This window comes from Mustela erminea, chromosome 1 (genome assembly GCF_009829155.1).
Source record: "Mustela erminea isolate mMusErm1 chromosome 1, mMusErm1.Pri, whole genome shotgun sequence".
In the NCBI taxonomy this organism is placed as follows: domain Eukaryota; kingdom Metazoa; phylum Chordata; class Mammalia; order Carnivora; family Mustelidae; genus Mustela; species Mustela erminea.
The window spans coordinates 172,522,895-172,540,798 of NC_045614.1; the positions used below are offsets into that span (position 1 = coordinate 172,522,895).

The following is a 17,904-nucleotide window of genomic DNA, read 5'->3' on the forward strand; positions in this document are numbered from 1 at the left end:
GGCTTGATCCCACTACCCTGGGATCGTGGCCTGAGTCAAAACCAAGAGTTGGATGCCTAACTGACTGAGCCACTCAGGTGCCCCTGGTGAGAAACACTTCTTAAACAGAGTACCTAACCAAGACACAAGGCTATTCTTTTAATCTCTTTTTTTTTTCCCTTCAGCACTCACACCTCATATTTCATTAAATGAAAGAGATAATCAAATAAACTTGGCTTTTCTTCTTGAATTCCCCCCCCAACTTTTTAAAAAAGATTTTATTCATTGAATTTTTTTCCTAACTATAAAGGTAAAATAGACTCACTGAATAATTTTGGGGAATAAAAATAAAGTTAATAATAATATTAATAAAAGTAATGTTTATTTAGAGTGCTAATTTTATATGAGGCACGCTGCAAACACTGACATGTGCTGACATGTAATCTTCACAGAAGCTTTGGGTTACAAATATTCTACTACTATCATTCCCATGTTATAGATGAGAAAAGTGAAGCACAGAGGTATTAAGTAACTTGCCCAAAGTTTTACAGCAAATTAATAATGGAGTAGGGAACTGAACTTAGGCAGTATGGTCCTAGAGTCCATGGTCTTTTGCACTCTTTTGTACTGTCACTGATCAAGTTTTGGTTTCTAATGCAAATTATAAGAAAAGAAAAACTAAAAATTGATAAATTTAATAAATTAAAATTTAAAATTTCTATACCATAAAATACAATAAATAAAGTGAAAATGCAAGCTACAGACCAGAAAAGATAATAGCAAAACATATAATTAACAAAATGGTAATTATATACAATATGAATTTCTACAAATCTATGAGAGAGACAACTAACAAAAGAAAAATGAGCAAAGATCATGAACAAGCAATATGAAGAATCCCAAATGGCCTTTCAACACAAGGAAAGATGCCCATCACACTAAAAATTATACGATACAAATTAAAAAGTCAGATACCATTTCATTTATCAAAATGGGAAAAACCGTAAATTCAGTAATAGGAATTGCTGATGAAGATATGGAGCAATGAGAACTCTGATACCCTACTGTCAATTGGTATTCCACTTAGAGGAGCAATAATCCCTAGTAATGCTGAGAGAACACATGTTCCGCATCTCTAACATCCCACTCCTAAAGAATATTTCCAGAGAAATGCATGCACACAGGAAAAAAATAGTGATGTTCATTGCAGTATTTTTTCTAATACTGAAAAAAAAAAAAGTAAACTATTTAAACAACTACTGACAGTAAAATGTGTAAGTAAATGGTGGACTACTCACATAATGAAATACTATATAGCAAAAAAAATATATAAACTGGGGCGCCTGGGTGGCTCAGTGGTTTGGGCTGCTGCCTTCGGCTCGGGTCATGATCTCAGGGTCCTGGGATCGAGCCCCGCATCGGGCTTCCTGCTCCGCAGGAAGCCTGCTTCCCTCTCTCTCTCTCTCTCTCTGCCTGCCTCTCTGCCTACTTGTGATCTCTGTCTGTCAAAAAAATAAATAAAATCTTAAAAAAATATATATATATAAACTAAAATAAAATAGAACAAGGAAGAATCTAGAAAATACAGAGTGAAAAAGTATGTTTCAGCAACACACAAAAAAATATGCTATTTACATAAAGTTTGAAATTACACAAAGCAATACTATATATTGCTCAGTATGTATACACACGTTCAAAAAAAAGTATAAAACGTCTTAAGGGAATATACATACCAAATTCAAGATGGTTACTTTTGGGGTGGGAAGCATAGAGAATAGGTTAAGGAAGAGAGAAACACAGAGCTTCAACTGTGTCTATAAATACTTATATTAAAAAATCATTTTCTAATGTATATAGTAAACTAACACTTTATGAATTTGTGTGGTAGCATGTAATGGCTCATTATACTTCCCACACTTTTCTGTATGCTTTGGTTTTACAGATCCTTAAAGAAATACTATTTTTAAAAATATACATATATTTTTTTAATTTTTAAATAATCTCTATACACAATATGGGGCTTGAACTCACAACTCCAAGATCAAGTCCCACATTCTGCTGACTGAGCCAGTCAAGTGTCCCAGATATATTTTTTTAAAGAAATATTATTATAGAATGTATGGGGAAAAATCTTATTATAACCCAAAAGCACTTCACTAAGATGATAAAAGTTTCAAGGTTTTAGGATTAAAATTAATAATATATACATCATTGAAGTAGACTATAAGCTCAATTAACATTTGTCTTTTTGTTAAAAATCTCAAAGGTGAAACAATTTTTCTTGCTATTATAAATTAATGTGGGTAATTATATAATCAGATATAAGCTAATGTATACCTTAAATATGGATTTATTTTAATTATTTCCATAGGCAGGACTGTCCCTATTTTGGAGATGAGTGTCCTAACTATAAAATCTTGATGTATCCAAGGACAGATCTGGAATTTTAGCAGAATGTCAGGGATACAGCCAGGGACCAACCCATCATTCCTTTAATATTAGACTTTGTTGTCAAAACAAAGTAATCCAAAGTATTTTCTAGCAGTAATTCTGATGTTTCTATTTTAAAGCACCAAAGACTAAGAAATTCCAAAAAATTTTTAAACTTCCAAAGGAAAAACTATAACATGAATCTGCAGAAATTTGGAACAATTAGCAAGTTTGCCATTTTACAATTACGTTAAGTACATCTTAACTCAAGTAAACACTTAGGCGTTGGTCAGAGGTATGACCTGGATCCCTGACATGAAATACTTGGTGAATGAAGTTCAAATATAGTCTGTTTACCCATGGACATAAGTGGCCTTAGTCAAAGCAGAACACCTTTTTTAAAATTTTTATTTAAAAAAACAGAAGTGTAAATAAAACTGTGATTTATGAATCTACTAATGCTGTTCTCTGCTGTAGACTTCAGAAAGATTGAGTCTTTGGCTGCAGCAAATACAGCAAGAGTGCAGACCTGTTAAAGCAGTAATAGGTGCCCTTATTAAAACTCTACTTCCATTAAGAGGTACACACTGTTTTCCTTCTTTCCAGGCTTTAAAGAATGCGTTCCAGAAGCAGTGACACAGAGGGCTCAGCCCTAAAGCAATTTCCAAGACATAAAGACCATGATTTCCAAGGACCTGAGGACATGAAGCAGAGACAGCAAGACAAAGACCCCACCAATGAGTCAAATGCAATTCTTTCCTGTCCTAAATCACACGGTGGTGTCGGTCACCATGGAGAAGACCTCTCAAGAGACGATCTTTTATTTCTTCTGAGCATTCTGGAAGGAGAACTTCAGGTCAGCTGGGTTAGAATTATCCCCATGTTCAAAGAGAAGGCTGCTTGTGAATTTGGGGTATATGCTGCCATGGAAATAGATTGTCTATGGTTCTACCTGTATGTACGTGAAAGAAAGTACACAAATACAGAATTCTCTTATGCCAACCGAAAGGGCAATTAATCATATCTGAAAGGGCTGTCATTATGACACGCAACTGGCAACCATCATGTGAAAGATCACATCCTCTACCTATGCTGCTCATGAGATTCAATGCACAGGCAGGTTGAGTAACAATGACTTCGAGATTGGCTTAAATAACAAGAGGCACTTTTATACCCCATGTAAATTGGCTACTCAACTTGCCCTAGCATTATTAACTCACATAAAAAACAAGAACAGTTACTACACATATAAGAGAGTCTTATTTCCTACCCCCCAAAATGCAAATGTCAGTCCATTTAAAGGGTACCATGTTATCTACTTGTCAAACAATAAAAAATGTGGGGTTCCCCCAATGTTTATAGTGCTCACATTTAAAATATTATTAATGTGTAATTAGATTATAAGAAGGATGAGGGACATAGTTTAACTGCCTTTTGTAAAAGGTGTTATAAAGAAACATGACTCATTTTTTATTTGAAATAGAAGGAAAAAACCAGCTCTCAAGAACCACTTTCAGAGAATGCTGGTAGATAAAGCAAGCTTTCTGAAATGGCTTTTGTTCCTACAGGCTCGAGATGAAGTCATAGGCATTTTAAAGGCTGAAAAAATGGACTTGGCTTTGCTGGAAGCTCAGTATGGGTTTGTCACTCCAAAAAAGGTGTTAGAGGCTCTCCAGCGAGATGCTTTTCAAGCAAAATCTGCCCCTTGGCAGGAGGACATCTATGAAAAACCAATGAATGAGGTATGTATCGCATTAGGGGTGTGCACCTGGAAGGTGGAAAAGTTTACTAGCCAGCCAAGCACTTGGCTTGGAAGGTGAGCACGACATATAATTCTTTTTTGATTATTTACAGTTTTATGTTCTCACACATTTAAAATCTACCCAAGGTAGATAAATACGACATGTTCTACAGGAAAGAAAAGGAGAACAAATCATAGATGGGATGTTTCCACTAGGTATCTTTCTTGACATCAGACTGAAAGCTGACAAATACAAGAGATTTTCTCTCTCTTACATACACTGAGAGCCAAAGACACTTAGACACACACACGTGCACACACACATGCACACAAGGGCAGCACATTATGGGGACCTGAAGGCTATACAGGCTATAATAAAAAACAGAAAAAGCTCAAATTTCTTTGAAAATACTGAGGTATTATGTCATAGAATTTTTTTTTTTTTAAAGATTTTATTTGAGAGAGAGAATGATAGACAGAGAGAGCATGAGAAGGGGGAGGATCAGAGGGAGAAGCAGACTCTGTCAAGCAGGGAGCCAGATGTGGGACTTGATCCTGGACTCCAGGATCATGACCTGAGCTAAAGGCAGTTGCCCAACCAACTGAGCTACCCAGGCATCCTATGTCATAGAAAAAAATTTTTTTTAAAGCCTTTATTTATTCATTTGAGAAAGAGTGAGAGAGATCACAAGCAGGCAGAGAGGCAGGCAGAGAGAGAGGGGGGAAACAGGCTCCCCACTGAGCAGAGAGTGTGATGAGGCACTTGATTCCAGGACCCTGGGATCATGACCTGAGTCAAAGGCAGAGGCTTAACCCACTGAGCCACCCCGGTACCCCTGTCATAGAAATTTTGAGCATGAATGGAAATGATCAAAGAATTGTCCAAGCAATGGAATTTTAGAAAGCATGTATTTTAGATAAGTGTTATCCTTCTTCCTTCAAAAGTTTAATGACAGCAAAGATCTTTCCCCCCAACAAGTGTGCCCAGCAATGACAATAGCAAAGATGCAAAGTCTCAATACCACTGCACAAAGATTCAGTACTGCTTGCTCTTTTACTTGCTGACATTTCTGAAACCCTGGCATCCTTATTTTATTCTTCTATTTTCCTCTGAGACCTCAATGGAAAATTTCACAATTTTTCATTTTTATAGAAAGGAAACAACTAAGAGCATGAGTTAAGGCTGGAGAGAGTGAAAGCAAGTTTTGGACAAATTTCCCCCACATAAGCTCTGGCAACCTACCTCAGGACTGACCTCTAATGTCCTTGCTATTCTCGTCTTGGGTGTCTCATGAGAGAAGACTACTGTCTTGCCAAATGCGAAGGAGTTTGGTCAGATGGATCTGCTTCTCTGAAGGATAAGGATGCAACCACCCAAAGTCTGTTTACTTGCACTTTAATTCAAATTTTAGAAAGAAGAGCTGAAGCTGCATTCAAGTCAATTACGAGAAGACTGCATCCTGGCTCCCAACATAGTGACTAGGAAATGGCATTAGGCAAAAATTCCCCAATTTATATAAGTGCAAATGCAAACTGATGATCACTGACTGTATCCTGATAAAACTCCACAAATGGCACAATCCCTCAACACCTCAGTGTGAAATGAACAAAATGACTCCAAATCTATGCTAAAATCATGGGAAAGTTTTAGTTTCACAATAATTCTATTACATATATGCAAAATTGAAAATACCCTGACTCTCTACAAATGCTTGTCCCTGAAAGTTACCCATAATTTAGCCCTTTATAAATCCAATCTCTTTTGATTACTCTCACAAAACATACACATACATACTCCTTTACACATACTCACTTATCACATTCCCACTTCCATGATGTGTCCACTTTTCTTCTCTTGCCTTTTACTTCTACCTTATAGACTTCTCTCTCCCCAGCTATGAGTCTATCCATTCCTTGAAGCCCATATAACTCTACTTACCCAATAATCCTGTTGTCTATCCACTTCTCTATCTAGGAAGTGATGGGAGAAATTTAAGTACCCAGTGAATAAACTGTATTAAGGGAGAATTTTAAATAGAGATCCCTAGACAGCTTTCCCACTGAGACCATCCACGGCTGTACCTGAGTTATAGCAGAATAAGGATCTGCATGCTAAGTAATTATTCTTTTACTTTTTCCCAACCTGGGATGTTAATAACCCTGAATTTTTTTTTATTCACAATGTACTTTTTGAAAAGTGTAAAAATCTCAACCACTCCTACAGTAAACTAAAGAGGACTTACCTATTCTTAAGGCAAAATAGCTTAGAAGACCTAACTGCTCTCAGTTACATCACATGGTAGGAATACTGACTTAAGATGAAAGACTGGTATTAGCATTGAGCTAGAACAAAGAATAAGAATGAGAAAAGGGGGTGACTGGTTTGTCAAGAGAAAGGGAAGATGTTAAGAACTCAGAGTCTACAACAGTTTTAACCTCCTATTCCTTTCCAACCTAGGGTTCTATATTAGAAGTTACCTTAAAAAAAGATACTGAGTTAATTGCCCAAGATATTCTTAGTTCTTCTTAAAAAAAATAGCAAGGAAAATATAATATTTTGGATTTATCAAGGTATTATAATAAAAGAATCTGCATACTCTATTAGCATCACAATTCTCCAAGTACTTATTTAAGTAATTGTATAATTTAGCTTTTAAATTTCATTTTATTCTTTTAATTAATATTTACTGGAGAGATGATGAATAAAAATAGTTATGCCTAATGTTTTTGGTGTGTTTAGTGTCTGTGTGACAGACAACAAATGATCACATAAGCCAAGTATACAATTAAACACAGTGTTGTTTTCTATGGTGAAAACCACAAAGCACTACGAGAGTATAATGGAAGATCAAATTAATTAATTAATTAATTTTAAAGATTTTATTTATTTATTTGACAGACAGAGATCACAAGTAGACAGAGATCACAAGTAGACAGAGATCACTGCCTGTGTTCTCTTCTGGGGGTTTTACGGTTTCAGGTCTCACCCTTAAGTCTTCAACCCATTTTGAGGTTGTGTGTGTGTGTGTGTGTGTGTGTGTGTATGTATGGTGTTAGAAAATGGTCTAATTTCATTCTTTTGCATATAGTTCTCCAGCTTTCTCAGCACATTTGTTGAAAAGACTGTCTTTTCCCCATTGTATACTTTTGCCTCCTTTGTCATAGATTAATTGACCCTGTAAGCATGAATTTATTTCTGTACTCATTAAGACAAGTGCACACCTAATCCCCTTCACCTATTTCAACAGTCCCCACTCCTACCCCAACTTCCCCTCTGGTAACCCTTTGTTCTTTGTCATTAACAGTCTGGTTTTTGGTTTGTCTATGCCCCCCCCCTTTGTTTGTTTCTTAAATTACACATACAAGTAAAATCATATGGTACTTGTCTCTGACTGACTTATGCTGCTTAGCATTATACTCTCTACATTCATCCATGTTGTTGCAATAGGCAAGATTTCATTGTTTTTTTATGAGGATGCTAAGAATTGTTAAAAATTCAATGTAGGACCTACCTTCAGGGACTTCACAGTCTGGTAGGGAAGACAAACACATAAGTCAGGTACAGGCTGATCGTATCTTAATAGAGATATAAGTAGGCCACAGAAACCAGAAAGGACTTGGTATTGACATTTGTTCACATTAGTACTACATAACCAACAAAGAATTGATTAATAAGAATTTTAAAAATATGCAAACAGCTTGAGGCATAATATGATGAAAAACAGACCAAAGGATCCAAGAGGCCTACTCTAGGGAGGGCTGGGGCAGGATAGCAGTTAAGTTGCCTCAGAATCAAATATTATGCAAAGATTCCTTCTTTATGTCATTCTTCTGACAAGGTTTTTCTGAAGAGAGAAGGAAGTGTCAGAAAAGGGATATGGGGAAATTATTCTGATATCCACAGAGGAAACAATTATTTTCTCTGTGTGGAAAAAAAACAGTTAACAGTAGAAAGATTACATTTGTGTTGAGATGCATCAAAAAGTATCAATTAACAAGAGTAATGATAAAGAAAAAAACCAAGCAAAAAGATGAGAAACCCACTGCTAAATTACTTAGTCAAAACTTAGATATTTCTAAAACAGTGAATGAAAGATGGCAGTATTTTTAAGGGTTTGCAGTTAACACACTATAAATGTATTTTCTTTTGTAGTTGGAGAAAGTCATGGAAAAATATAAAGAATCTCATAGACGAATCCTGGAACAGCTTTTAATGGCAGAAAAATCTCATAGGCAAACCATACTGGAGTTGGAAGAAGAAAAGAGAAAACACAAAGAATACATGGAGAAGAGTGATGAATTCATAAGCTTACTAGAACAGAAATGTGAAAGGTAAGGCTACTGTGGACATGACAATGATCCATTCTGCAAACTCTTACTAACCTTTCACTATGCGTTCAACATTGTACCAGGGATACAGGGATGAATATGACAGAGCTTCTGCTCTTAAAGTTCTCATGGTACAGAGGGAGGAAGAGGATGTGTTTAAAGATAATTTGAATATAATGCAATAACCAGGTATGATAAAAACTATGGAAACATAAATGCTGGGCACCTTATTCTGCAAGGGAGTGCTTTGTGAAGGGGGCAGAGGAGGTAATGGGGTCTAGTCCCTATGCAAACAAGAATGGAAACTACATACAAGGCAGGGGCAGAAATAAGTATCATAGCATAGAGATAAAATAGTATGGGTAGTGAGGGAACTCAACATGACCACAGTACAGGGTGTAATTGCAGGATGAGAAAAGGCAAGGCTAGCCACAAGCAGATGGATTTTATACTGTTGGCAAGAAGGGACAAATGACAACTTGTGAGAAGAGGAAAGAGTTGATCAGGTATGATTTCTTGAAGAACCATCAGGGCAACATGGAATAAAGACAGGAGCTTTAGACGGGGGAGGGTATATGTTCCAATGGCTATGGGGTTAGAGAGAAGAGGGTATGAATAAGAAAATACTTATGATGCACAATCAATACTAATCGGTGACTAATGAGACTAGAGAGCAGAGGAAGAAATACAAGGGAGTTTTGAGAAGCACTCCGGGCTAGTCACCAGGGTAAAATACATAGGAATGGTGCAGAGCTTTTTGCTGGTGGAGGAGATGGCTCAAAAGTGGGGGCAGGTCCTGTTTTAGACATGCTGAGTATGAGGTACCTGGTGTATTCTGATGTCCAGTGGGGAGAATGATATATCTAATTAAACAACATACAGTTGGAAATACGGGTCTGGAAAATGTTGGGCCAGTGATGTGGATTTGCAGCCTGGTGATAGGTGAAGCAATGAGTGCTGGTATGGTGAGGAGAGAGAATTCTGGAAGGGAACTCCAGAAGAATCAATGGCTCGCTGTTTTCTGAAGAACTAGAAGGGAAAGAACGCAAAGAAACCAAACAAGGAAAGACTTTCAAGCAATACAGAAAAGGAGAAAAAAATGTCCCAGGACTTTGCAACAAGGAAGACACTGGGAAACTTAATGAGTCCTTTCAATAAAACAGTGAGGGCAGCAGCCAAATAACAATGCTTTGAAGAATAAATAAGAAACGAGAATGTAGCAGCTTAAATGTGAACCATTATTTTGAGAGGTTTGGCTGCAAAAAGGGAGAGATTTGTTGGTAAACATTTTGTAACCATATGAAGGGCAGATTATTTTGCTCAATTTTGTCCCTCTGTTCTGAATCACCTTAGAAAATATGAGCCTTCATTTGAAATGGAAAGGACAATTAAGGCTCTATACTGATAATACAAAGATAGAAAAGAAGCTATCATTGCAATATCAAATTTTACTGAACTGTCATTTCACTTCTGTTATTCCATGTGTACTTCTGAGTTACAAAGCTAATGGTGCTGCATTCTAACAATCACAGAAAAATGCAGAAAAAAATAATTATTTCTCTAAAATATTAGTAGTCTCAGTGCTTTTTTAAAACTACTTATAATTCATATTTTAGCTAGGTAACTGAAGTTACACAATAGCTAGGTTAATGGCAAAGTTTCATTTCTTACTTCATGGTAGACAGTTGGTCTGATTCCCAGAGAATCCATGGCCCTCACATCCAGTTACTTTCTTTCCACATTCATCAGGAGGTTTGTTTTCTACTCACTACATGGGGGTGGGGGTGGGGGTGGGGGGAGTTGTTACCTTGAGCTTCATGAACTTGAAATATCTTGAGGGGAAGATTAAAGGAGTATGAGAAGTCTGGCACCAAGGGAAGATTTGACTCAGACATTACAATGTAAGATTTGTTATTCAATGAGACAATGTTATATTAAATATTATTTCGAACCCCTGTGGTTTGGCACCCGTGGCCTCATTTGGCCTCCACATTTATTTGGCACTAACTTGCTGAACACAGACACTTTCTTTCATTTTTCATTATTATGAACATTTATTGACTACGGTTAGAGTGCTGCTTGCCATAGAACAAAGAAGTACTGGTTGTCCCTCTCCAGAGGGCTTACCACATTAACAAAGAAGGCAAGACATTACAGATTTAGGGTAGGAATGTGGAGGGCTGTCTGAGGTACAGTTTTAATATTCACTGCTGTACCTCAACTATCTTCTAGTGGAAGGCTTAGGAGGACATCCAGAAATAATGCTGGGAGGCAGATGAAGATTATTTAAACTAAGAAAGGGCAAAGAGAACAACTCTGAGAAATGGGAACAAAAATTCAGTGGGAATAAAGGCCATGAGCTAGAGGAAAAGGAAAACAGTGAGAAATGTAAATTGTATCCCATGAAATCAATATATTAAGAATGGAATTTCTACATGTATCAAGGGGGCTTAAGAGGAAGAATTTAAAAGATCATGTTTTTTAGCCTTTGGACACAAAGTTTCTTCAACTTAAAGAATAATGAAAGTGGGGCGCCTGGGTGGCTCAGTGGGTTAAAACCTCTGCCTTCTGCTCAGGTCGTGATCTCGGGGTCCTGGGATCCAGCCCTGCATTGGGCTCCCTGCTCGGCAGGGAGCCTGCTTCCTCTTCTCTCTCTGCCTGCCTCTGTGCTTACTTGTGATCTCTGTCTAGTAAATAAATAAAATCTTAAAAAAAAAAAAAGAATAATGAAAGTGAACATACCATTGCCAAAAATAGGAAAAACTGACTGGAGTGACTCTTATTCCTATGTAGCAGCCATTCCAGAAGATATGAAAATCACCTATTTCTGTTTGCCAAGGAACAGCTTTCAGATGGAACTCTTGGGATATGAGATTGTTAAATGTATTATCAACTCACATGATATACAGACAATTCTTGTCCTATTCTGCCCATACAACATCACAGCTCCCGTTATCTTGGCACCCTTGTTGCACTGGTCCTTCTTGCTCCCCTACCTTCAATAGGGAGACTGTGGGCCTGAGGACTTCTCCCTGCTTTAGGGCCATTTGCATCAAAATATTACATGAAATCCACCTAACAAAACAAAGTGGGGAAAACTATAATAATTTAGGAGGTGCTTACACGAGTGAAATACCACTCATTTGCTTCATTCTCTGACAAGGGACAAAACAACATGTGCACCATCATGGAGTCCTTCTAACTTTATTGAGAGTACTTCCTCTTAAGCATATAGCCACTCTTCACAAAAGCAAGATGAACTTGTCTTAAGGGGTCAAAGAATAATGTTTATTTCCTTCCTCAAACAAAGTAATAGAAGCCACTGCCAAATCAGTGACCCTCAGTACAGAGAAACAAAGACAGATATCATAATCCCCATAAAAAGGGAGTTGGGTGAGGATAACTATAAAAGACTATCTGACTGAAACTCTGAAAAAAACACTGCAAATGTTACTCGGTTGGTAAGTGTTGGATAATATCTATGTGGAAATAAAATAAAAATTAAGAAATACATGATTGAGATAAGTTAAAGAGACCTTAGAGGGTATAATAATGGATTTCAAATTTAGGCTCAATTTCTGTGTTTTCCTGGGAGAATCTGTTTTATGTGGAAAACCCCAAAGGAGACTGATGTCACAGGTTTTTAGGCCAAAATGTTTGCCAACTGATGTAGTTGTCCTAATCAGTAAACAATTGGTTTTCCCACTGAGGGAGGATGGGGGCAGGGATGAGCTCAGGAAACCATTCCCAAGCATGTTAATGCAAAGTTTCCTTTGCTGTAATCTGGGCAGTTTGGTCTGTCCATAAGGTAACATTATCCACATTTCATGACCACTTTCTGTTCACTGACCAGTTCCAATGTGTGGATATGTGTGTCACTGATGACCTGAATTATGACTTGGCTGAATTACAAGTGGAGTCTATGTGAAATGTTTTATATAAAAGCAATGCCAGTAATTTTTGACCTTTCTGGATGGCTTCACAGGAAAGTCAAAACAAAAATCACTTTTAGTCAGTACAATTTTGCAAAATTTTCCCATAAGTGAAATGCCAAATCTGTCTGTACTTTCAAAAAACCTTGCATAATTTCTTTTTCCTTTTTCAGTTTCAGTGGGGGAAAAGGCTGTGAAGAAAAAAAAAAGTCCCCCCCCCCTTTTTTTTTTTTGAAATCATGCATTCTTTTTTAGAATACAAAAACAAACCATGTATATTAACCATACATGTTATTACATTTTGGGCCTTGAAGTAACCACTAAAGTGGGAAACAAATATTATGGCAACTCTGTATAAAAATGTGGCTTCAACTGTTAATTTTTTTTTTTAAAGCCTTAAATTACTTTTCATAATATCTTGGCCAAATGGGTTAGCATTGATACTCTGACTTCATAAAGCAAGAGTTCAAATGCTGGCTTCTCAAAAGTCACATAGTGAAGAAAGAGTCACAGGTAGAATTTATTATTCCTGTCCTGCCCAAGAGTTACTAGATAGAACAGTGGCCCCGGAGGAAGAAGGGTCTTTAGAGTAAAGTCACCAGGGACCCAGCTTCAAGGGTTGCTGCCCTGACCATAGCTTGGGCTAAGTCTTTTGTTGTTTAGGCTTTAGTGAAGTACAAAGCACTTCTACCTCTCCTTTGGCTGAGGGAACTTTATAAAAAAAGATTTCCGTCATCAATCCTTTTCCATTATGACAGGCCTATTTTGCAGATGGGCATCAGACAAAGTGACTGAAAAGTTGAGCCATATTCACCTTCTTGTTAACTGAGGGTATTTGAGTACCTTAAAAAAAAAAAAATTTTTTTTAAAAAGTTCATTTATTTAAGTAATTTCTACACCCAATGTGGGCTCAAACTCATGACCCCAGGATCAAGAGTAGCACGCTCCTCCAAAGGAGTCAGCCAGGCATCCCTATATGTGAGTACTTTTAAAGGCTTTTGTCAAAAACATCCAATCTTCTTTTCAGGGGCTTTGGCTATCTCCCTCATATATATGTAAATGATAAATATATTTCTCTAAATTTTTAGTTAATTAGTTAGCTAGTTTGTACTGTATGCCATTCATTCAATCACTCGAGAACAACCAATGGCCAAAACAAAAAAAACCCAGCAACAACAATTAATGAAATGCGTGCTACATGCCAAGTACTATGGAAGACACTAGGTGAAGGAGGTAGATATGGTTTCCCCCTGTATAAAACCCTAACTAATTTGTGCATGTGTAAAACAGAGACACCACTGCAGAATTTAAGGCTTGATACTGAAGCTTCTAAGGTACTAAGCAATCATGATGGGTAGGGGAAAAAAGGCACCATTATAGTAAAATGACATAATAACTTGAAATGCTCATGAAAATAGAACATTCAGGAGAAATCAACAAACACATTAAACTAGAGTACTTTACTGGAGAATTCAATATCTTGCAACCATTGCCATTAGAATTTTTAGCTTCTTTGGTCTTAAATCTCAGCTTTTAAAACTCTCCCATAAAGTATGACACAATGGGTATAATGTTTTAAAAAATAAACTAAGTCTACTTAAAAAAATCTTATTTAGAAAGCCAGCAGTTTTAAATTTCATGCACACTAAACTATTGTTGTAGAATACATTGTACTCAAATGCAATCATTTCCTTTCTGTTTTCTGGCAAGGAGTTCTATGTATTACATATTCTCAAGACTATGTCTTGCAAGTAGTGAAATAGATGCCAGATCTCCATTTGACCTTTGTCATGGGTATCCAGTTCTTCATCAGAACAAAATGGAGACCTACTATAAACATTTACTTCAGTATCATAATTCTACAGTGTATCACAAGTGTTCATACACTCCAGACCTAACATAGGATCTGGGAAGGGATGCAGAGAAACTAATTACCTCATAAAGGTACTGAACACAATTTAGGACTGTACACAATAACTTAGCTTTCAATAGATGTCACAGAATCGTACCTTGCCACTACACAATTCAGTGCTTTTCATATAGCACCATTTAATTATAGAGGTCAAAATTCAGATATAGTAATGACACTGTGTTTCGACTGCTGTTCTCTCCCAGAAAGCTGAGCCAAATTTTACAAATAATTTTGCATCTGTATTTGGATAAGCAATGATTAGTGAAGTTATTACTCACAAAATAATATTATACATGTTATAAAGCAGTTAAAGAGGAAACCTAACGAACACAGTGAGGGAGGAAGCAGGAGCTTGGAGATAGGGGACTCTGGTCTATAGACTAGATTTGTAGATAGTGTGTAACTTTGGACAAATTCCATTTCTCCAATCTTGGGTATAAAACAAATGGGGCAGACCATATGATATGTATTTCTCTTTCAGATCTAAATATCTGTGGTTATGTGATTGCTATAAGTAAGTACCTTTTACTTTAAGCCTATGATTCTAACTCATACTATCAAAAGAAGCTGGTGAGGATGACAATGTCTTTACCAACTTCAAATCCAAGTCTGTATTTCCATTCTTAAAGGATATCTAGATTTAGGTATGCTGTACTACTTCTCAAATGTCACATATCCAAATTGAACCCAGTATTGCCTTTGCAAATCCAGGTCAGTTTATAATGTTTCTATTCCTATTAATGCCACTTCAAAGAATTGATCAATTGGATAACTACATAAAAGTTACAGAAGTCTCTGAATCCTGAATTTAAACTAGAAAAAGACCTAAAATCTAGACCAACCTTCTGATTTTTGAATTGAGAACAGTGAGGCCCATCAAGTCCTAAATAAGAAATCACAAAATCTTGCTGCTAAATAGTAGTAAAACCAGACCAGAAGCTAGCTCTCCTGATAGCATATTTGGTGCTATTCTCCCTAGAATCATTATTATATGCTGAAGTTTTGTGCTTGGTGTTGTAGGGGGTGGTCCAGAAGAATTTTAAGACATAATAATAATACAGTTGAAAAGACCAGATACTCACAAATAATATGTAGGTGATTTAAAGAAGACTGAAGTGTTCATTCTGTGGTACTAACACTACTGTTGCAATATTACAGAAAGTCAGGCAAAAAGGGTATTAAGGACTATAATTATTCAACAGCCAGCTTAGCCCTAGGAGAATGGAGGGCATACAGTAGAAACACTGGATAAACATCCAACAGGCTCACAGCTACTAGTTTAACAGCCCTACAGAACAGGAAGCCAAAGACTGAATGTGGAAAGGTGACCTCAAACTTGTGTTCCACCTGACTATAAAATACAAAGAGAAAGAAGAGTCATTACACCATGTCAAAATGAAATTTTTGCCTCATAAATGGAAATTAAGGTGGAACATTAGAATGAAACTGTATCCTGCATTTGCAACTTGCAGGTAAATTTTCCTGGCAAGTGTATTATTCCCTCATGAGAAGATAAAGCCAAACAGCCAGCTGTAAGGATGGAGATGCCTGGCATAAATGATGATTAAATGAGGAGTAAATATCACTGCACAAAAAAGCATTTTCTTAGAAGGGTGTAGGCTATTGGGGTTAAAAAGTATAGACTCAAGTCAGAATAACAAAAGTCTAAGCCATGGTCCCATCCTCTCACCAGCTTTTTGACCCCCAACAAAGTACTTAACCTATTTAATCTCAGTTTCACTGTTAAAAACAGATAAGCATATCTTATAAGTTCTTGGAATTATTAAATTATAAAATGCATAAAAGTGCTAAGTATGGTGTCTAACACACAGGAAGCACTCAGTAAGCACTAGCATCTTTCTTCACATTTGCCTTTGTTTAAAGGTGGTTTTTTTACATACTTGGTGACACACTGGCATTTTTCAGATTTCCAGGGAGGCATTTAATTAGATCCTATACTGACTTGGGGGGTAAGGACGTGATGACGAATAGGAGCTTTCAAGGGATCATACACTTCAGCATAGGAGGGACAGACAATAAAACAGTGCAGTGTTGTGTTACAGGCATGATGACAACAGAGAACACTAAGGCTGCGCAAAGGAGGGATCACTCTCTAGGGCTGCTCATACCTTCTTTCCTTCAGAGTAGAGGTATTACTAAACTGCCTAATGATCTAATAGTGTAACACTGAACAGAGCAATACAGTGCTCAAGGAAATTTTTTTCCTTTTAAACCACAGAGACCTATTTCCCCATTTTGGAAATCTTTTTTTTTTTTTTAAGATTTTATTTATTTGTCAGAGAGAAGGAGAGAGAGCAAGCACAGGCAGACAGAACGGCAGGCAGAGGCAGAGGGAGAAGCAGGCTCCCTGCCGAGCAAGGAGCCCGATGTGGGACTCGATCCCAGGATGCTGGGATCATGACCTGAGCCGAAGGCAGCTGCTCAACCAACTGAGCCACCCAGGCGTCCCTTGGAAATCATTTTAATTAGAAAAAACTAGAAATGTTAATGCAGTGGTATCATGAAGAGGACATGCTAGCATATATATGAAATTAAGACTCATGCAATATGGCAGTTTTTAAGTGCACCAGAAGATTCCATTGCTGCTCTGGCCTGCCAGTGTCACAAGATCCCCACAAAATCACATCATTTGGCCTAAAATGATTGTGAAGAATCAAATATTCCCACTATTAGGTAAGGGGCCTACATTTGATTTGTTTTGTTCATAGTTTCTCCTGCAAGGTCCAGAGTATGAAGAAGTGCAATAAATATTTGTTGAATAAGTGACTGAAATTTAAGAGAAGTTGTTAAACTTTAATCTATTATTTTATATTAATATCTTATCATAAATTAGCTTCTGGATTAATTCTCTTCACTTAGTCCAGCTTTGGAGAATAGTATATGTATATTACAAAAGTCGATTTTGATAGATGAAGAAGAACAAGCTTGAGAGCTTTGGGGTTGTCCCCGTGAGAGCAGATATAAAAGAAGGCAGGTCCTTTATCAAGGCACTGGAAGAAAGAAAGATCCCAAAAGGGGATTTTAAAGTTGAAGAACAGTGGAAAAATTAACCAAAAAAAAAAAAAAAAAAAAACACCTAAAAACAACTCTCTCAATTCATATTTTTCATAGTTGTTGTACCCTATTTCTATTCATTAAAACATTCTATCCATCCTCCTAAATCACTACTTCTCTACACCGTAATTTTTAAGAGCATGACTTCTGCTATATCATACAGATGTAATTTATTTAACAAATTCCCTATTGTAGGGATTTATATACCTTCCACTTTTTCACTTTTATAACGAAGTGACTAACAGCCTCATACTTCAACTAATTTTTACACCTTCTTAATTGTTGACTTAGAAAAATAATTCCTTAGATATGGGTCAAAAGTTATGAACCGGGGCACCTGGGTGGCTCAGCGGGTTAAAGCCTCTGCCTTCGGCTCAGGTCATGATCCCAGGGTGCTGGGATCGAGCCCCGCATCGGGCTCTCTGCTCAGCAGGGAGCCTGCTTCCTCCTCTCTCTCTGCCTGCCTCTCTGCCTACCTGTGACCTCTGTCAAATAAATAAATAAAA

The 17,904-nt window shown here is 37.0% G+C and overlaps 2 protein-coding genes across 6 annotated transcripts in view; one reads left to right on the plus strand and one right to left on the minus strand.

Moving 5' to 3' along the window:
* CMSS1 (cms1 ribosomal small subunit homolog) overlaps nt 1-17,904 on the minus strand; it is a 382,853-nt gene that overhangs the window by 256,804 nt on the left and 108,145 nt on the right. The window lies entirely within an intron of this gene.
* The window catches only part of FILIP1L (filamin A interacting protein 1 like), a 302,790-nt gene that overhangs the window by 187,043 nt on the left and 97,843 nt on the right, over nt 1-17,904 (plus strand). For all 4 annotated transcript variants that reach the window (XM_032351058.1, XM_032351089.1, XM_032351068.1 and 1 more), the window contains exons 2-4: nt 3,016-3,265; nt 3,978-4,151; nt 8,304-8,482. In XM_032351058.1, coding sequence (XP_032206949.1) covers nt 3,026-3,265; nt 3,978-4,151; nt 8,304-8,482 — 593 coding nt within the window. In that variant the 5' untranslated portion in view covers nt 3,016-3,025. The remainder of the gene's footprint in view (nt 1-3,015; nt 3,266-3,977; nt 4,152-8,303; nt 8,483-17,904) is intronic.